At 56.0% G+C, this 21,562-nt stretch overlaps 1 protein-coding gene across 1 annotated transcript; it reads left to right on the forward strand.

Moving 5' to 3' along the window:
• The first annotated feature begins 1,576 nt into the window (after positions 1-1,576).
• LOC123067465 (uncharacterized) lies at positions 1,577-17,133 on the forward strand. The gene is made up of 5 exons (XM_044490248.1): positions 1,577-2,458; positions 8,133-8,141; positions 14,862-15,126; positions 16,933-16,992; positions 17,102-17,133. The coding sequence occupies exons 1-5, from the start codon at positions 1,577-1,579 to the stop codon at positions 17,131-17,133; spliced, it is 1,248 nt and encodes a 415-aa protein (XP_044346183.1).
• The last annotated feature ends 4,429 nt before the right edge of the window (positions 17,134-21,562 follow it).

The raw sequence follows: 21,562 nt of genomic DNA on the forward strand, positions 1-21,562 counted from the left end.
CACAAAGCGTCCTGGTACTATATCAATACATGCGATAGGACAACAAAAAATTGCCACGTTCTACTAGCTATGGACAAAGATCATTGTCGGCTGCCCTTGCCCTACCTTGTGTGGGCGTCCTTGGCGTCTTTGTCGCGGGCGTAGCTCTCGAAAACGCGAAATGGATCAAGCCGGATCTGCTTCTCGTCAGAGTTGTCCGAGTCGTCACTGTCTTCTTTCTCCTCTTTGGGGGGCAGTCCGGCCATGGCACAGACCGCTTAGTTTTGCTCCCGAACGAGGGCATGCGTGTTCCTCCTTTGTCGCTTCTGGACGATGCGGGCATGGACGACTTCCTCGTCCAAGGCAGCGCGCGCCGCCGCATCGGTCGTCTTTGCCTCTGCAGTTCCGGCAGCGAGGCGGTCCTCAGCCTTCCACAGCCTCTCCTTCACACGACGGGTACACCGGTCCTTGTAACACTCAAGTTCCTCTAGCCTCCCACAGCCTCTCCTTCACACGACGGGTACACCGGTCCTTGTAACACTCAAGTGCCTCCGCACCGGAGATGGGGCGGGAGACGGACCTCGAGCCTTCAGCCCCCGCGGATTCGAGCGCCGGTTGCGCCGGCGCAACGGATTCCCGCTGGATCGAATCCGACCTCGGTTGGGCGCACTCTTCCGGGAATGGCGGAGGGTCATGCAGACGACCATAACCTCCTGCTCCCCGCATGGGACGCTGCCCTAGTCGATGGATCAGGAGTGGTCGGAGTCGATGGATCAGGAGTGGTCGGAGTCGATCCGCTGCCCGCCATGCTAGAGAAACGAGCTTCTACCCGACCGATTAGCCCAGGCCGGAAATCGCTAGAAGGGAGCTTGAGGGCGGACTGAAGAGGGATGCCTAAAATTTGATCCTAGATGCGGATGAGAACGAATATATATGGAGTCGAGGTGGGACAACGTGGGCTAGATCTGACATGACGGATGCGTGCGCCGGGTCCCTCCGTATCCGCCTAGATTTCGGCTGGACGTGATTACCCCATACACCTAGGGCCGGTACGTGACGTCGAGTCGGAATTGTGTGACCGGTGAGTACCAGGCCATTCGCGCGGGCGTAGGGGTTTGGGAGCCCGGTTGTAGATGCTGTAGGTATACTGTATGTTCTTTTGTGAGTTGTGACATAGCGCATGGCTGTGTTGGTCAAAGCTGCGTTTGCCGAACTCCTGCAACGCACCACGCCTCCCAAGCTGCTCGTCTGCTCCGCAGACACCAAAACGGCAACTGCCAAAGGCCATCGTGTAAAGCCTACAGAGCTCAGTCCAACGACTCGTCTCGTCGTCGTACCTGCAAAGCCACGACAAAAGCCCTAGAATTACTGCCACGGAGAAAAGAAAGAGAGGAGCGATTCAAACTCGTAGTACAAACGCATCAACCCCCAATCCACTTATCAGTTTAGTTCATCAATCCCCTCGTGGAGAGAACCCCTGGAAATTAGGCGGCTAAAACCCTACTACTACCCTCCCACACATTCCCATCGTTCACGGGCATCGGCATCACTCCACTCCACCCTTCTCCGCTTGCTTTCGCTCCGCTCTCCTGCCAAAATGGCTCCGCCGGCGTGGGTCATCCTGGGCGCCGTCCCGCGCGTGTCGGAGCAGCAGGACGCGGACCTCTCCCTCGACCTCGCCGCGCCGCCGCGCGTCTCTGCCCTCACCGTGCCCCCGCGCGTGTCCCCCGTCCAGGCCGACCCCACCAGCGGCGCCTGCCCCTGGGTTGTCACCGCGGACCCTGCCTCCGGCCTCCTCCTCCTCTGCGCCCCGCCGCCCCCTCCCGCTCCCACTCCACCTCTCCCGCCGGCCTACCGCAACTGGAGGCTCGTCCTCAACATCACCGACATCGAGCGCCGGCCGCCTGCCTACTTCGTCTGCGACGTCGCCTCCGCCACCGCCTTCCGCCTCCCGCAACCCGGCCGCGACCCGAGGGGGCTAGGTTCGGAGATCAATGCGCTGAACCTCGGCGTCGTCGCTGCCCCAGGAGCCGGAGGTGGTGCGCTGCGCTACATGGTCGTCGAGTTCCGCTACATGTTCGCAGACAAGCACGCCACGCTCCTCTGCTTCTCGTCCGACACCGGCGAGTGGGTGTGGAAGCCGGTGCACAACCCCCTGGGGCACTGGATTTGGGGCAGAGACGGCGTCGTCGCCCACGATGGCAAACTCTGGTGGGTGGATCTTGCCGGGGGGCTCATCTTCTGCGACCCTTTCGCGGATGCGCCGGTGCTGGACATCGTCCCGCTCCCAGAAAGCGACTGCCATCTGCCTGGTGCCTCGTGCGCCCACTGCGCCGGGAGACCGGCGGCCTACCGCCGGTTCGTGCAGGTGAGCGCTGGCAAGTTCCGGTGCGTGGAGTGGAGCTCTCGCAGCGACGACGAGGCACCCATGACGGTCAGCATGTGGACGCTGAATGATCCGGAGTCCAAGGAGTGGGTTGTCGGAGTAATGGGCCACGGGTAGGCTGACCCGGGACCCAAGTTCTTTCAAGACATCGGGGCAGGCCGCGCCCCTCAGCCGAGTCCCAGCCGGCGACCTTCGAGAAGGCCGAGTCCCCGCTGACGACCTTTGGAGGAGCCGAGTCCTTAGACGGCGACCTTCGAAGAAGCCGAGTCCTCAGACGGCGACTCTAAAACAAGCCGACTCCGGGCTTGCGACCTTTCAAGAGGCCGACTGTGAGAGTCGGCCCGCGACCTTACACGAAGACCGATGCGGGGTACAGCCCCGACGTGGCCGTCCCCTCAAGCCCACGGGAGGAAGGCATGGCTACAGTGTGCCGCATCACCAGGAGATCTCCGGTGAGGCGCGGCACTGTTGCCATGCCACCCCTGACCTCAGCCACAGTGCACGAGGCACTGTGCCCACGACGGCGGCATGTACGGCCCGGAGATCGCCGGCCCCCCGTCAGTGGAGAGAAGAAGATGGCCGAAGAGTCCGAAGACGGCCCTGCGGGAGTCGGCCTCCCCAGAGTCGGCCGCCTCCCGACCAGGGCCCCACAAGCCATAAACCAGATTGGACGGGGAGTGGCGACAGTGATCGCTTGACAGACGGCGGCACTGTTCCCACGACCCCATGACCGAGCCTGCGTCATCAGGAGAGCTGCACAGTGTTCTGCCTGTCCGCGGGGCTCGCCAGTCGGCGGGCCCCAGAAGCCGGCAGGGAGGACGGCTGCAAGAGAGACTGACGGCTGGGGGCCACGCCCAGTCAGATTACCGTTGTACCCCCGGGGGGTAGGCCTATATAAACCCCCCGGGGCACCCATGCAAAGGGTTCGGCCCTGGATAGGCTTTAGACACATAGAGGAAAGGGAAAGAGCTAGCCTTGCTCCTTCCTGCCACACGAAACACCTCAAGGAGCACCTCTGTACTGTCATACCATAGTGATCATGCGGAGACCCCGCAGAGCAGCAGTAGGGGTGTTATCTCCCCGGAGAGCCCCGAAGCTGGGTAAGATTCGCCGGCGTGCATGTCTGCGCCTTATCCCGTTTCCAGGCACCGGCGGCGTTCTACTCGCCCCCACCATGATAAGCCACCCGTTGGCATATGTCGCATCCAACCCCCGACATTTGGCGCCCACCGTGGGGCGAGGTGCACCGTCGTCCGGAGATCTATTTTGGACGGGAACCCTCTTCCTCCCTGGCAAGCGCAGCCAGCCCGGCTCGCCAGATGGAGTCTGCATCGACGCGCTGCGCGGCGCCGAAGCCGCCTGCGCTGCCAGCGGCCTCGCCGAACTCATTGGCGAGGTGCGCCTCTCCGACGAGCCTGCACCGAGCGCAGGCACGGGTGGCCCCGAGAACCTTCTCGCGGGCCTCCTCGACCAACTCCACGTCGCCGGCGAGCCTGCCGTAGATTTGGAGTCCGTAGGCTCCTCCGACCCGATGTTGGTCGACTCCGACGCCGTATCGCTGGATATCTTCCCCACCAACGTGGTGTTCTACGACGAGCCGCTTCCGTACGAGGAGAGTGGCGGAAGCGCCGTCACGGAGGTGCTCGTCATCGGCCACGGCGAGCACTCCGGCGAAGACGCCCAGGACCCGCTGCCAGCGGCCCTGCAAGACCTGACCGCGCCTATTCCAGAGGACGCGGACGCCGAGACGCTGGAAGAACGCCGCCTTCGGCTCATCGAAGGCGCCAAGAAGTTGGCAAGCATGAGACGCTTGTCCGAAGCATACCAGCGCGAGATGGATCGTGCTGTAGGCGGCTCGCCGGCTCCGACTGGGCCGAGCCGTCTAGGTGCGGTCCGTGAACGCGGCGTGGCCATCGCCGATTTGTTCGGGGCGAAACGCCCCGTGTACGCCACCCCTGCGGAGAACATCCGCGCCGCCCAGGCGGCGACCGAAGAACTGAGGAACCTCGAAGGCGAAGAGCGCCGTGTAATAACGGAGCGAGTCCAGCAGCTCCTCGATGCGGTTGCTGCGCAGAACGCGGCAGGCGGCCGCGCAGACGCGCAGCAGCAGCCGAACGACGACTTACCCCCTCGCCGAGACCAAGGCGCGACCTCCCGGACGCCCACTGGCGGAGTCCGCAGAAGGAAAGAGAAGGAGCCGGCTGCTAGCCACAGCCGGACGCGCATCACCATCGAGCGTGACCAAGACGGCCGCCCCAGAGCCGTGGAGCGACGGGACGATTATCTGCCTCCCCCGCCCCAAAGAGAACGGCGAGTTTCTCCGCCGCCTGTTGAGCATCCGACTCTCGGAGGTCGCCTTGGCCGCCGAGAGGGAGTCGGAGAGAATGATGCCCGCCACCGGGTCGACCGACTCCACAGATCCCTGGCGTTAGAAGAAGAAGATGAGTTGGGTCCGCCTTGCTTCGGGCCCCGCATCAGAGACGAGCCCTTCCCCAAAGGGTTCACGCTCCCCCGAGATACGCCCAAGTACACCGGCTCCGTGAAGCCGGAGGATTGGCTGATAGACTACTCCACAGCCGTCAACATCGCCAACGGCAACAAGCGAGTCGCCGTGAAGTATGTTCCTCTCATGCTCCAGGGCACGGCCCGGACATGGCTGAACAGCCTGAAGCCCCGCAGCATCAATAGCTGGGTCGACTTTACTGAAGCCTTCATACGCAACTTCACCAGCACGTACAAGCGACCTCCCAAGCCGCGCCAGCTCTCCTTGTGCGTGCAAGGCCCCGAAGAATCAACACGCGACTACCTCACGCGCTGGGGCGAGCTCTGAAACTCCTGCGAAGGCGTGCACGAGGTGCAGGCCATTGAGTACTTCACGGCCGGGTGCCGAGAGGGCACCCTCCTCAAGCACAAGCTCCTCTGCGACGAGCCCGAAACCCTCGACGAACTGCTAGTCATAGCAGACAAGTACGCCACGGCCGACTCCTCTATGAAGACGGAGATCCAAGTCAACGCGGCTGGCAAAGTGACTCCCCAGGCTCCCAGAACCCCGGCTGGAGATGCCAGCCGGCGACAGCAACAGAACGACAACAAGCGTAAAGCCCCACAGCCGACTTCCAACAGTCGGCAGGTCGCGGCAGTGGAAGATCAGCAACCGGAAGGGCAGCCTCCGGCCAAGCGGCAGAAAGGCGGCAAGTCCAACTGGTTGCCGGCCTTCTCCTATGAGCAGACTCTGGATGGTCCTTGCAAGTTCCACAGCGGCACGAAGCCGTCGAACCATACCACCAGAAAGTGCCACTGGCTCGCCAGGATCGCCAAGGGAGACGGCCTTGCCCCTCCGCCGCCTGCGGGGCCGCCGCCTCCGCCCCAGCCCCAGCAGCCGGCGGCTCGGCCAGTCGGCGCAGTCCAAGACGAGTTCCTAGAAGAGCACGGAGCATACGTAGTGTTCACCAGTCTGGCAGATGATCGGCGCAGCAGGCGCCAACAGCAGCAAGAAGTCAACGCAGTAGCAACAGAGGCCCCTGAGTTCATGCATTGGTCCGAGAAGCCTATCAGCTGGAGTCGGGCAGATCACCCAGAGGTGATGCCGAGTCCGGGCTCCTACGCCTTGGTTTTAGGTGCGACCTTGGCCACAGATAGGCGGACCGCCCGTTTCTCACGGGTCCTGATAGACGGAGGCAGCAGCATAAACATCCTATACAAGGACACCATGGAGAAGCTCGGAATCAGGCGGAGGCAGCTGCAGAGCAGCCGCACCGTGTTTCATGGAATCGTACCCGGCCTCTCCTGTTCACCAATTGGCAAGATTCTGATAGACGTCCTCTTCGGAGACAAAGATTACTTCCGCCGAGAGCCTGTCTGGTTCGAGGTGGTAGACTTGGAGAGCCCGTACCACGCCCTGCTTGGCCGACCAGCCTTGGCCAAGTTCATGGCGGTTCCCCATTACGCCTACCTTAAGATGAAGATGCCGAGTTCCAAGGGGATCCTGACCATTGCCGGCGACTACAGGAAGTCGTCCTCCTGCGCGGCCGAGAGCAGTCGGCTAGCCGAGTCTTTGGTGATCGCGGCTGAGAAGCGGCTCCTTGACCGTGTCGTGGCGATGGCTGGGAAGCAGTCGGAGATGTCGCCTGACCCCAAGGAGTCGGAAGCAGAAGGATCGTTCAAGCCGGCTAAAGAAACCAAGAAGATACCCTTGGACCCGGAGCACCCAGAGAAGTACGCTGTCATAGGCACCGGTCTTGACAGCAAATAGGAAGGCGAGCTCGTCGATTTCCTCCATGAGAATCGGGACATCTTCGCGTGGTCCCCCAAGGACATGCCAGGTGTACCGACGGAATTCGCCGAGCACAAGCTACATGTCAGGCCAGATGTGAAGCCCGTCAGGCAGCCCTTGCGCCGCCTGTCAGAAGAGAAGAGAAGAGTTGTGGGAGAAGAGATAGCCCGGCTCCTGGCAGCCGGATTCATCATGGAGGTGTTTTTTCCGGAGTGGTTAGCCAACCCTGTGCTGGTGTTGAAGAAGAATAAGCAGTGGCGGATGTGCATAGACTACACCAGCCTCAATAAAGCCTGGCCAAAGGATCCATTTGCTCTGCCAAGGATCGATCAAGTGATAGACTCCACAGCCGGATGCGAGCTGTTGAGTTTCCTAGACGCATATTCAGGGTATCACCAGATCAAGCTGAATCCAGCAGACAGACTGAAGACCGCATTCATCACGCCGTTTGGAGCCTTCTGCTACCTGACAATGACGTTTGGCTTAAGGAATGCCGGCGCCACCTTTCAGCGTTGCATGCAGAAGTGCCTCTTCAAGCAACTCGGCAGAAACGCCCACGTTTATGTGGATGATATGGTGGTGAAGACGGAGAAGCGTGGGACGCTGCTGGAAGACCTCAAAGAGACCTTTGAAAATCTGCGCCGATTCCAGATCAAACTCAACCCTGAAAAGTGCGTGTTCGGAGTCCCGGCCGGCCAACTCCTCGGCTTTTTGGTCTCCGAACGCGGCATAGAGTGCAACCCCATGAAGATCAAGGCCATTGAGAGAATGGAGGTACCCAGCCGACTGCTGGATGTGCAGAAGTTCACCAGCTGCTTGGCTTCAATCAGCCGATTCATCAGTCGGCTGGGCAAGAAAGCTCTGCCGTTGTATCAATTGATGAAGAAGACCACCTTTTTTGAGTGGAACCACAAGGCAGATGAGGCATTTCTCCAACTGAAGAAGATGTTGGCGACTCCCCCTGTGTTGGCGGCTCCGACTCCCAAAGAGCCCATGCTCTTGTACATCGCCGCCACCATCCGGGTAGTCAGCACAGTTATTGTAGTTGAGCGCAAGGAGGAAGGCAAGGCGCTTCCGGTCCAGAGACCGGTGTATTACCTGAGCGAGGTACTGTCGACCTCCAAGCAGAACTACCCTCACTATCAGAAAATGTGCTACGGCGTGCATTTTGCCGCCAAGAAGCTGAAGCCCTACTTTCAAGAGCACCCAATCACCGTGGTCTGCACCGCTCCACTCGCCAAGATCATCAGAAGTCGAGACGCCTCCGGCCGAGTGGCCAAGTGGGCCATCGATCTGGCCCCTTACACCATCTACTACCAACCTCGCACCGCCATCAAGTCGCAGGCGCTGGCCGACTTCCTCGTCGACTGGGCCGAGACTCAGTACCTGCCACCAGCGCTCGACTCTACTCATTGGCGGCTGCACTTCGACGGCTCCAAGATGCGCACTGGCCTCGGAGCCGGCGTCGTCCTCACCTCCCCCAAGGGCGACAAGCTCAAGTACGTGCTGCAAATCCACTTCGCTGCCTCCAACAACGTTGCCGAATATGAAGCGCTCGTCCACGGACTCCGGCTTGCCAAAGAACTCGGCATTCGCCGGATCCTGTGCTACGGCGACTCCGACTTGGTGGTTCAGCAATCATCCGGCGACTGGGACGCCAAAGACGCAAACATGGCAAGCTACCGCTTCCTGGTGCAGCAACTCAGCGGATACTTCGAAGGGTGCGAATTCCTTCACGTGCCGAGAAACGACAACGATCAAGCAGACGCCTTGGCACGAGTCGGCTCTACTCGCCAAGCGATACCTTCCGGCGTCGCTCTTCAGCGCCTCCTCAAGCCGTCTATCAAGCCTTCGCCAGAATCCGACTCCATCTTCGTGCCGGCTCCGCCAGAAATAGTCGGATCCGACTCCAAGGCCCCAGCAAGCGACCTCAAGAAAGCCAAAGTCGGCCCGGGGACTGCGCCAGTCGGCCCGGGGACTGCGCCAGTCGGCCCGGGGATTGCGCCAGTCGGCCCGGGGACTGCGCCAGTCGGCCCGGGGACTGCGCCAGTTGGCCCGGGAGCTGCTCCAGTCGGCCCAGAGATTCCCTCAGTCCAGCAAGAGGCAGCAGAGTCCAACCCGCCGGCTCCCAGCCCAGCCACCCTTGTCCAGGTCGCTGTGGTAGCAGTTGAAGAGATAGCAGCACCTTCATGGGCGCAGCCCATCCTCAAGTTCCTAGTAAACAAGGAGCTACCAGCGGACGAGACCCTGGCTCGGCAAGTACAACGCCGAGCAGCAGCCTACACCATAGTCAACAGAGAGTTAGTCAGGCGCAGCGTTACTGGTGTTCACCAGCGCTGCGTGGAGTCAGAGCAAGGCCAAGCAATCCTCAGAGACATCCATCAGGGCGAGTGTGGCCACCATGCGGCTTCGAGGGCGCTCGTGGCCAAAGCCTTTCGGCACGGTTTCTTCTGGCCGACTGCCCTGGAAGAAGCTAAAGAGCTAGTCAAAAAATGCAAGGGGTGCCAGGTGTTCCGCTCCAAGCCCCTTCAGCCGGCCTCCACGCTGAAGACCATCCCCATTGCCTGGCCCTTCGCTGTTTGGGGCTTGGACATGGTGGGACCTTTCAAGACGGCCCGAGGCGGCCTAACTCACTTGCTTGTCGCAGTGGACAGGTTCACCAAGTGGGTGGAAGCAAAGCCCATCAAGAAATTAAACGGGCCTACAGCAGTGACCTTCATTGCTGACATCACGGTACGGTATGGCATACCGCACAGCATCATCACAGACAACGGCACCAACTTCGCCAAAGGCGCCCTGGCTCGTTTCTGTGCGACGCAGGGCATCCGACTGGACTTAGCGTCCGTTGCCCATCTGCAGTCAAACGGCCAGGTGGAACGAGCCAACGGCCTCATCCTGTCCGGCATCAAGCCTCGATTGGTCGAACCACTCGAGCGCTCGGCCGGCTGCTGGGTCGAAGAGTTGCCTGCCGTCCTCTGGAGTCTGCGCACGACCCCGAACAAGTCAACCGGTTTCACGCCTTTCTTCCTCATCTACGGTGCCGAAGCCGTCATTCCGACGGATATACAGTTCGACTCTCCGCGAGTCTCCATGTACACCGAAGAGGAAGCTGAAGAAGCACGCCAAGACGGCGTCGATCTGCTGGAAGAGGGCCGACTGTTGGCACTCAGTCGGTCCAGCATCTACCAGCAGAGTCTGCGCCGACTACAATCGCAAGGTCAAGCCAAGATCATTCCAAGAGGGCGACCTTGTGCTCCGGCTGATTCAGAGAACAGCCGGCCAGCACAAGTTGTCGGCGCCTTGGGAAGGTCCTTTCATCATCAGCAAGGTGCTAGGGAACGACGCCTACTATTTGATCGACGCTCAGAAGCCTCGAGCACGCAAGAGGAACGGCCTGCGAGTGGCCGGGAAAGAAGTCTGCCAAGACAGAAGGAAAGACAATCAGAAAAAACCCAAAATCAGCCCGACACAGAGTCGGAAGGCCAAAGAAGAGAAAAAGGAATTACCGTCGACGATGTCCTAGAGCTCGTGGTAGCCGGAGGTCAGCATCGCCTCCCGGTCGGTCCAGGCGGAGCGCTCGATCTCGAACTCGGCTATGAGGGCATCTTCCCGCGACTTGGCGTCTTCCTGCGCCTTCCGGAGCAGCTCTTTCTGCTCGGCCAGCTTCGTCGCCAGCAGGTCGCGCTCTTGGACGAGCTTGTCGCACTCCTCCTCCTTGGCGCGGCGAGTGGTGTTGGCCTCGTTCAGCTGCTCCTGGAGGGCGGCATTGGCGTCTGAAGATTGAGAGACAAGAATGTCATCAGTAAAGAAGGTCGCCGGGGAGATCCGGCCCGACTACTCAGTAGTCGGCCCGAATCTCGGGGACTACAGCCCGCGGGCGCGCCAGCGCGCCCCCGCGGAGAAGGAAGAAAGGTCGCCGGAGAGATCCGGCCCGACTGCTCAGCAGTCGGCCCGAATCTCGGGGACTACAGCCCGCGGGTGCGCCAGCGCGCCCCGGCGAAGGAGGAAGAATTGGCTCACCTCAGCTTTCCGTCAGATCGGCGGTCCGCTTCCTCAGCTCTTCAACGTTGCGGTTGAAGACAGTAGCGCGGAGATTGTGGTATTCCTGCAAGACCGGCAAAGCAAAGTTAGTCTTCGGAGCTCGCCAGAAGGAGTTCCGAGTCGCCTGCTCAGCAGCCGACCCCGAACTCGGGGACTACACCCAGTGGGTGCGCTGGCGCGCCCCCACGGAAAAAGATAGAAACTAAAAAAGGAAAAACGGAACATACCCGGACGGAGGTCCGCAGGGCCAGATGCGCCTTGGTGTAGAGTTGGAGGGCGTCGCCCTCTTTGCGCAGCTTCGATTGGACGTCTAGAAGGGCCTGGTTCAGAGGGCCGGTGCCGCCTTCACGCAGCCAGCCGGTGGGCGCGGCACTTGAGGCCTCGACGTCCAAGTTCGCCGAGCTCGCGGCACCGTTTTCCCGAACTCGCGGCGCTGAGTTCGTCCTCTCAATCCGGCGGCGCGCTGGCGCGGCGACCTGAAACAGTAGTTGCGCGTCGGCGTCGTCCACAGTTGGAGGATCCTGCGGATCCACAAGCTGTTTGCCGTGCGGCCTTGAGGATGGAGGCGGCAGAGGCGGCGGGGGCAGTGCGTGAGTATCCGAGCCGGAGGCGTCGCCGCCCTCCTCCGCGAGAGGGTTTGCGGTGCCGACCTCCCCGGTCTGCCCCGTGAACTCAGGGGGCGGCGGCGCCGACGACAGTGGGGGACGAGCATCGCCGATCGACGACGCGTGACCTCCTCGGCATGCCGCGTTGCCGCAGCCGCAGCCACGGCCTCCTCCAGGTGCCGCTGGGCGTTGGCGGCCGCCTTCTCGGCCTCCGCCTTCTCTAGGCGGTCGGCCTCCTCCTCCTCGCGCTTCTCTCGCGCGTTCCGTGCCGTCGCCTCCCGAAGGTCGGCGGCGGGATCAATCCGCCGTGTGTTGGCAGACGTCTCCACCGACCCCATGACGGAAGGGACGGCGGCTCTCTCAAGGGAGAAGGGAGCGCTGGAGAAGATTGGAGGGAAATCAGAAAGACTCAAGCAAGATCCAGAAAAGAAATGAAGGAGTAAGGGACTTACGAAGAAACTAGCGGCGGCCTTCTCACTTCCTTTCGGAAGCGGTTGGCCTTCGCGGCCGCCTCCTCCCGCTTGGTCGCGGCGGCGGCTCCCTTGAACTTCTTCGACTTGCCGCCGGGCACACTCGGCCCGGCGTGATGCCTCTTCGCGCCGGCTTGGCTGGAGGAGCCGGCTCTCGGCTGGCGGCGCGGGGCGACTTCTGTGTCGGCGTCGCCCTCGGGCCAGTCGGCGAAGGTCGCCGACGGTCTGAGGCCGCCGTCTTCCCCCTCTCCGCCGCCTTCGGCGTCGGCCTCCAGCGCCGCAGCCCCCAAGTCGGGGTCGTCGATGTCACTGACCTCGCGGTCGGGGACGTAGTCGCGCGGCTCTCTTGTAGCGCCGGCTGCGGGCGCCGTGAGAGGGTTCTGCTCAGAAGACACCAACAAAGATCAGAGCTCGAAGTCAAACGTGAAGAAGATCGAAATACAGACGGAAGCAACTTACCATTGGAGGGGGGTTGTCGCGCGAGTACGGCTCCTTGCCGAACTGCCACTCTTCCGTGAACCCGCAGTGGGCGATGTGGTTCACCAAGTTCGCCACCTCTCCATGCGGCATGTCCTTGGTGCACAGTCGGCTTGGATCGCGACGGCCGCTCATCTGACAAATGAGGTGAGGCCGGCCCTGGAGCGGAAGAACCCGGCGCGCCATGAAGGCGGCCAGGAGATCGGAGGCGACGAGCCCCTCCGACTGCAGCATGACTCGAAGTCGCGCCACGGCGCCGACTCCGAGGGCCGAAAGCGACTTCGACCGATGGGACCAACTGGGCAGCCGGCCAGTCAGTGGCTCGGGGTTGAAGGGCGGCAGGTTGACCCAGTCGCCGTCGGTGGAGACGTTCTTCACGTAGAAGTACGTCTTCTGCCACATCTTCACCGATTTCACCAGCGGGATGGGCGGAAAAGGGTTGTCGGCCGTCGTGCGCCGCACCGCGATGTAGGTGCCGCACTGTGCCGGCGTGCCGGCGGCCTGAGTGCCGAGCTTCGAAGAGAAGAACTCCCCCCAAAGCTCGAGGGTGGGGAGAACGCCGATGTAGCCTTCGCACAAGGTGGCGAAGGCGGAGAGAAGCACCACCGCGTTGGGGTGAGGTGGTGCGGCTGCAGGCTATGAAACTCGAGGAAAGAACGGAAGAATCCGCTCGCTGGGAGCCCCAGCCCGCGCATGAGGTGCGAGCGGAAGATGACCCGCTCGCCCTCCGCCGGCGAGGGCCGGATCTCTCCCGCCGGCGCAGGACGGGCCTGCACCAAGTCCGCGCTCGGGAGACGGCGGGTCTGGCGAAGGAACTCGATGTCCTCCGCCCCCACATCCGAGCCGTCCCACACGCCGGAGCGCGTGGTGGGGGGCGCGACGGAAGAAGAGCTCATCGCCGGCGAGAAGGGGCACTTTGGCTCGCGGCGGAGGGAGAAAGCTGCGGCTCGCGGCGAAGGAAGAAGGAAGGGCAGGGGAGCGGGGGAAAGGGTGCGCGTGCATTTCCGCCCGCTCCCTCCCGCCTACTTATAGCCCAACGGGCTGAGAAGCCGAGGGGGCGACGTGGGGATTAACTGCGCCCGCGGCCCCACGCCGCCCACGATCAACCCCCCACGAAGTTACTGCGCGCAGTAACGGCATGGGGATGCCAACCGCCCTCGGCCACAGCGGATCCGCTCGAGAGCCGAGGCGCGGTAGTGGCGGGCCCCGCCTGACGGCCCGTCCCGTCGCTCGCGTGGGCAAGCAGACTATCGCCTCCACGTGGCGCCGTGCGATAGGACCACCTCAATAATGGCAGGGAAGCGTAACCGATACGCCGCCAGTTTCCCGCCACGACTTGCGAAGCGGCGGCTCCTCACGGAGCCAATCCGGCTTCGGCGAGGCGGCCCTGTGAAACAGCGGCCGAGTCTCAGAGTCGGCGCTGGGAAGATTGAAACTGCCGAAGCCCCACAAGGCGGCGCCCGCTGGGCTTCGCCAGCTTCGGGGACTACTGTCGGAGTAATGGACCACGGGTAGGCTGACCCGGAACCCAAGATCTTTCAAGACATCGGGGCAGGCCACGCCCCTCAGCCGAGTCCCAGCCGGCGACCTTCGAGAAGGCCGAGTCCCCGCTGGCGACCTTTGGAGGAGCCGAGTCCTTAGACGGCGACCTTCGAAGAAGCCGAGTCCTCAGACGGCGACTCTGAAACAAGCCGACTCCGGGCTTGCGACCTTTCAAGAGGCCGACTGTGAGAGTCGGCCCGTGACCTTACACGAAGACCGATGCGGGGTACAGCCCCGACGTGGCCGTCCCCTCAAGCCCACGGGAGGAAGGCATGGCTACAGTGTGCCGCATCACCAGGAGATCTCCGGTGAGGCGCGGCACTGTTGCCATGCCACCCCTGACCTCAGCCACAGTGCACGAGGCACTGTGCCCACGACGGCGGCATGTACGGCCCGGAGATCGCCGGGCCCCCCGTCAGTGGGAGAGAAGAAGATGGCCGGAGAGTCCGAAGACGGCCCTGCGGGAGTCGGCCTCCCCAGAGTCGGCCGCCTCCCGACCAGGGCCCCACAAGCCATAAACCAGATTGGACGGGGAGTGGCGACAGTGATCGCTTGACAGACGGCGGCACTGTTCCCACGACCCCATGACCGAGCCTGCGTCATCAGGAGAGCTGCACAGTGTTCTGCCTGTCCGCGGGGCCCGCCAGTCGGCGGGCCCCAGAAGCCGGCAGGGAGGACGGCTGCAAGAGAGACTGACGGCTGGGGGCCACGCCCAGTCAGATTACCGTTGTACCCCCGGGGGGTAGGCCTATATAAACCCCCCAGGGCACCCATGCAAAGGGTTCGGCCCTGGATAGGCTTTAGACACATAGAGGAAAGGGAAAGAGCTAGCCTTGCTCCTTCCTGCCACCCGAAACAGCTCAAGGAGCACCTCTGTACTGTCATACCATAGTGATCATGCGGAGACCCCGCAGAGCAGCAGTAGGGGTGTTATCTCCCCGGAGAGCCCCGAAGCTGGGTAAGATTCGCCGGCGTGCATGTCTGCGCCTTATCCCGTTTTCAGGCACCGGTGACGTTCTACTCACCCCCACCATGATAAGCCACCCGTTGGCATATGTCGCATCCAACCCCCGACATGGGTGCTGGAGTACAAGGTGAGCTTTCAGGAGATCTGGGCCGACGACAGCTACAAGGCTGCCGGCCGGACGGAGAAGAACCCCACGTTCGCGCTCGTCCACCGCATGAATCCGGAAGTGCTCTACTTCTTCCTGGAGGAGCACCTCTTCGGCGTGGACCTGCGCGCCAAGAGGGTTGTGGAGTGCGGCGTGTACGAGATGGTGGTGCCACCGTCAGGGAAGCCCCCCAACTGTTTCTCCGTCCGCGCATTGGAGCTGCCGATCGCGCTTTCCCCAGGTAGCCACCCATCACACCTTCCATGGTTTCTACCCTCTATGCTGTTGAACACTGGATGTTATTTGCATTGGAATATCACTAGACACGTGCAAGCAATCACATTTCAATTGCTCCCCTCGTTTGCTAAGGTTTTAGACTCTACTTTGCCTTGCCCAATTCAATCAAAGTTGATCTGTGGGATTAGTATTCACATGTGCAAACTTGTTATGCCGTTGCTCACGTACGTATCATTATGATGCAGTCCTTAAGCTCTGTACTCCTTCTACAGTCATCCTTCTATACTACTCCCTCTGTCCCATAATGTAAGACATTTTTTACTAGTGTCAAATTACATTATGGGACGGAGGGAGTAGTTATTTGGTTGTATTTTTCTCTTGTATTTTTTTTTGTCAGTTGTTCATCTGTTTAAATTAGTAGTAGGTATACTAGACAGCACACTTAATGCTTATTCGGCTCCTATGCTCTGTTTGCTTCCAATTGAAATTGTTCCGAGAAAAAGGCATACATGTGTTCACCTCCGATTGATCTTCTAGTAAGCCGCTGCTATATTGTCTGCATGTGCCTAAAAAGAGAGACAAAATACCTTTGTTTAGTGTCTGCACTCTTTTTAAATCCCAAAATATTCAATGTTATCTGTTGTGCAAACAAGATTCAATTAACGTTACCTGAATCACATCAGCATTGGCACACACATCCAGAAGCATGGACGTTTCGTACCAGATCTGGAAGTTGAATATACACTCTCACATCTAAACTCTGTTTTGTAATAGGATGTTGCATCGTAAATTGGAATAGTATAGAGCTCATATCGTTCAGGACTTCAGGTTGCTCCTTACGAAGGGTTTAGGCTGTTTGTTATTTGGGGTCAGAAACTTGCAATGCATAAGCAATTTATCTTGTAGGCTGTTAAACTTGTCATATTGGAGATAGCTTGTAGTGGTCACAACGTATATCCTCTTGATTGTTTGTTATCAACTTGGATAGTGGTGGACTGTAAGTATTTTCCTTTCTTATGGCACTGTAATATACTCCCTCCGTCCGGAAATACTTGTCATCAAAATGGATAAAAGAGGATGCATCTAGACATATTTTAGTTCGAGATACATCACTTTTTATCTATTTTGATGACAAGTATTTTGGGACAGAGGGAGTACATTCGATTGTTCGTCTATGGCTATTATATCTACAGGTGTACAAACCTGCAGCCACTATCTCATCTATTTTGTTCATCTATGGCTATTATACATACACCCACGTAGTCTTTGCATGTACTGAATAGTGCCACCAGTTAACTTCAAACAAACAGGTTTTCCGGAACATGGGTTACCATGCCATCACAGACTTGGCAAAGGGACACATGGATTGATTCTTTATGCTTTGGTTTTCATTTTTCCTATGTAATTACTACTGTATTTCTGAGTGGATATATAAAGCATTGATATATTTCCAAAAATAGTTATTTTAACCATTCACGCCAACGGAAAAAAATTATATGAGACCAGGTCTCATATAAACCAGGTGAGACCCGCCCTGATGGATGACATGTGACATTCACAAATCACAAAGCATCTAATCTCTCCCCCCTGATTTCAGGTGGGTGTTGGGGTAGATGCTTTGTGATTTGTGAATACCATGTGTCATCCATCAGGATGGGTCTCACCTGTAACCCGTGAGACCTGGTCTCATAATTTTTTCTTCCCACGCCAACTAAGTTATTATATCCATGCATTCGTGGCAATCCCAACATTGGTTATGTTGATCAAATACTTGTTAGTTTTGACTGTGTTTCAATTGCTGTTTATGCAGGTTCGTATTCTGATGTTGGCAGTGGTCCCAACGGCGAAGAGGACGTCATTTCTTTCCCGGGTGAGCTTCATCAGAGATTTGTTATTCATGTCGATCACCACACCACACGGATATTTGTCTTCCACAGCAACGATGATGACAATGGATTTCTGTTGTGTTCTCCATGCAGGAGGAATCGCTGAGTCTGCAGATCGAGTTTGAGGAGGGATCTTGAAGCAGCATATACTTAATCTGATCAACAAGGCAATGGATTTCCATGGAGATAACTTATATCTTAGTCTTCAGTCCCTCAAGATGGTCTTGTCCTTTTGGTTGCGGCCTCTTTGGTTCTATCTACGTACCCTTGCTAATTTAGTAGTTGTAGTTTCCAACAAGATGTGAGCACTCTAATTATCTTGTTGTGTAATGAGTCTCTAGTATGCTTTAGTAGCTCGATCTCACTCGCTGCTTGATGACTTATGATTATATCATGTAGGGATGCCTGTAATGTGATTCTAAATGATTAGAGAACTTTTAAGTTGCTCCCAAACGATTATGGATCATCTATTTACTTTGATCTAATGGCTAGAACGATGTATTATCTTGTACTCCCCCCGTCCCAAATGACAAGTATTTTGGAACGGAGAGAGTAGATGGTAAGAGGTGGACGGTTCAGATTTAAACTTCATCTTACAAATGTGATCGAACGATTAGGAGTTCAAAGTGATGCCAGGTGCCATATTAGCAGTGGATAGCTGCCAGGTGCCATATTAGCAATGGATAGCCACCTGAGTTATGAGTTGTGACCAGTAGGAGTATTTGTTACCAAACAGTGGCGGATCCAGGATTTGAAGTTACCCGGGGCGGAGAAGAAACAAATAATCAAAGCCACGGTACAATCAAATAAGACAATCAAGAAAATTAATTGGCCAATACTATGCATTTAGGCAAGATGATCAACACAATGAATTGTTCAGGTAGTTTCATTCTAAAGGACTAAGCCAATAATATATACTACAAAAAATCATATAAAGTCTAACTTAAACCCTAAACCCTAAAAAAGTGTAACTTAGACTCTTGCTGGCTAAATTTTCCTATAACATCTAATTTGTAATTAATATCAGTATTCAACTTTTAAGAATTAGGTCCATGTAACAATAAATAAATAAAAATGATAGAACGGAAGACAAGAAGATTACTGGAGGGCAAAAGGAGCTGCTCTTTGCTGCTTCTGTTGGTTGCTCTCTTGCAGTTTTAAGCAGGACGTTGGGCCGTGGCGGTGACGAATGGCACGAGAAATCGGTGGCCTCCCTTCTCCTCCATCAAACACCATCCATTGGAAGAACTGGGAAGCATCGCAGTGTCTCGTCAAGGTCAAGGAGGCGAGGCAACAACGGAGGGGGGTGGCGTAATTGTGTAGCGCGGTTGATCTGTTTCGATCACTAGGAATTGGCAACGTCAAAGGCTGCATTTTTTTCCCGGGAGTACAAGGCTGCGTTTTTTTTGAACGGCAAATGCTTCAAAGGCTGCGGCGTAAGGAAAAGGAATGGGCTGCGTACGGAAAAAGAATGGGTATTCTCATGTTCTATTGGGCCTTACTCATTGGCCCATCTCTTTAATGAAGCGTTCTCTTCTCTTTTCATCTTCGTGCTCGAACCGTTGTCTATCTTCTTCTCTGTAGCATTCATAGAAACCTACAGCAGGAAGCTCCCCTCGCCTCCCATGGTGGCCAGGACTGGCCAAAGCATTAGAGGTACCATGGGTTCCCAAAATTTACCCGGGGCGGCCGCCCCTACACGACCCCACGCTGGATCCGCCCCTGTTACCAAAGGTGACCGTTCATAGAAAGTTGCATTGATTGAGAAATCACTTTAGTTACATGACAGTCGCCTGACTTTTAAATTTCAGTAAGTTGATTTTCCTGTCCGTTTGATTGATTTTTTTGATTCGTGTTGTTTCTTCTTTTCCTAGCGTTGGTTGTTTGCCTCAGTGGGCTGTTTTTAGATTGACTAACCCTTATTTTGGATTGTCGATGTCCTTGTTGGGCACGTTGCACGCCCATTCGGTCCTTGCCTGCTTCTTATACAGAACTTACGGAGACTCAATTATGAATTGAGTAGTAGAACGTTCAAAATGTTTCTGTAGTTCAGGATGCATGCAAGTCGACATGAGGCACTGGACTGACTCATAGTCATCACTACGAGTAGTGAAAGGATCTACAACTCCTTTTGGCGCATCCTTTGTAGGAGTATCACCTAGGAGCTGATCCAGCACATACTCCTTTTTTCACTCATGAGAACAAATTAGCTACTGAATCCAATCCACATAATTTTCACCATTAGCAGCCAACTTTTCTTTCTCTAACATACGGGCTAAGTTGACCATATTGCGAGCCATTGATCTACAACGATAAAAAAAAATATTTAGACATAATTCATAATTAATTATTGCACTAGTGATTAAACGATTTTAATATAAAGTGCACTCCCACTGAAATCAATATCTCTCATAATTGATAGTGAGTGATTCAAGATCATGATCTTATTCTCAGCCAATGATGTGGACATCACTGATGACGAGAATTTTGACCGGTGGGCAATATTTTGCCAATCATATCTCCATATTACTCTTGTTCATATTTCAATGCTTCGTACTCCAAGCTCAAAACTATTCTGCTAGAACTTCAATACAACCGAGTGCTATCTTCATACATGGTTTGGCCATCCTCATCTGACACCTCACATCTCGTTTGTACTCATGTGGACATGACGCACTCCGCAACACTACATGTTATAGACGGCTGTAACATTGGGAAGAGCACCTTTTTAACTTGATATTTACTATGAGAGGTCACCCTAATAATTGACTATCGTGCAATCAAAGGGTGCAAACAACAAAGGGATAAACATATTAGGCAATTCATAATAGCATGACATGTTATAGCCCTTGGCCAGACGTCTCCATGGACCACCGAGGTCTTCATGAAGTTTTCTCCGGAAGCGTTGCCGTGGCGACAATTTTGAAAATTGTCGTCGTGGCACCGATTTTGTTCACGTGCACCTGGTGAAGCTCCGGGTCCTCCGAGTAACCTGTACGATGTCTCTACATCTACTCGCTCCATCCCAAACTAAGTGACTCAACTTTATACTAACTTTGCACTAGAGTTAGTACAAAGTTGAGTCACTTATTTTGGGACGGAGGGAGTATTACATTAAGGTGGCAATCCCGTAGCTCCAGCCATCATACCATGACGCACAAGCGACTTAACATTACATGTAGCCCTACAAAACAAAGTTAAACGGTTTGGCAAATTTTATTTATGTGGCTTCTAGGGCTTCCGGATAACACTAGCTACATATACACACCATCAAGGCGATAATTCTTGTTGCTCGATTAACCCTCCGTGTGTGTGAAAGAAGAGACTTAATTAAAAATCTCGGCCCCATAGTAAACTTCGTCAAATATGCGTGACCCCTAGAAGATCGTTCATCTTCATTGCCCTCTTGTGTACACAACAGTTCGCTATTCTTGATGATGAAGCCCAAGGAACTGTTAGCAGATCATCGACAGCCAGAGCCGATCAGTTGTCAGAACTTTGCTCAAAGCAACAACATGCCTTCAATGAATTGAACTGAAGCAACACTTGAGGGAAGCATAACAAGAATATCAAACCCTCACATCCACATGTGATTTAGATCGAAACCTAGATCTACTCATAGAACCGCTCATGATGCAACTGTTCGGAAATGTAGTAGAAAACAAAAAATCGCCTATGATCACCCAGGAACAATATGAAGATGCCTATAGGGTTTGGATCAATGATCATTACCAACTCTAGAGTGCAACGGAAGTAGACAAGTCCGTGCAGAACATACTTGGAATCCCTCAAACCATTGATGATGATCCCGTGAACTGCCCTCAAACGGAAGACCGAAAGCACAACCTCTCTACTTGGTTGTAAGCGTACAATCTTCACGATCCGGTAGTGCTTCGCTCTCCAGAGCTAATTATCATCGGAGAATTAGAGGAAGGAGATTAGAACCACACTGTGTTTCTAATTATGAGGAATAGAGGAACTAGGTCTAGCTCTAATTAGTCAACTAGGACCAAATAGGTCTAGATAATCTAGAGCGGGCTCCAAAACTTGTATGTCCCAAAGGGCAAAATCCTCCAGTATATATATGTTAGAGGGGAAGGGAAGGGCAGCCACCAAGGAGGGCCTACTTGATCCCAATAAGAAAATAAGAATGCTCTCCCTCTATCTCACTACAATAAAGTGTGGGGCCTATTTGATCCCAACAACATTCTTATTTTCCTATAAAGTAATTCGCATGGTTACTCCCGACAAGTGGGGCTACACTTATCATTGTGAGATATAGAGAACTGGCATGTGGGACTAGGCTTATTTTTGTCATATAACATGGTCAACGGGGTTGACATGAAAATAAGAATGTCTAATGCACTTTTTAGCAAACATCTAACGGAATGATGGCATTTTTAGATATCTGATGGCATTTTTGAGCAAGCATCTCACCGATCAATGGCATATTTGAGTAGTTGTAACTTCTAATGGCAAAAGTGAGTAGTGAGACACAACTAGTGGCATAAATGACAAAAACCCATTATTGGAAACATTTTCCACATATATTAT

The sequence above is a fragment of the Triticum aestivum genome, chromosome 3B (genome assembly GCF_018294505.1).
Source record: "Triticum aestivum cultivar Chinese Spring chromosome 3B, IWGSC CS RefSeq v2.1, whole genome shotgun sequence".
Classification (NCBI taxonomy): domain Eukaryota; kingdom Viridiplantae; phylum Streptophyta; class Magnoliopsida; order Poales; family Poaceae; genus Triticum; species Triticum aestivum.

Coding starts and splice junctions, on each gene's coding strand:
- LOC123067465 (XM_044490248.1), top strand. CDS start 1,577: ATGGCTCCGCCGGCGTGGGTCATCCTGGGCGCCGTCCCGCGCGTGTCG. Junction 15,127..16,932: donor GCCGATCGCGCTTTCCCCAG/GTAGCCACCCAT, acceptor CTGTTTATGCAG/GTTCGTATTCTGATGTTGGC. Junction 16,993..17,101: donor GGACGTCATTTCTTTCCCGG/GTGAGCTTCATC, acceptor TTCTCCATGCAG/GAGGAATCGCTGAGTCTGCA.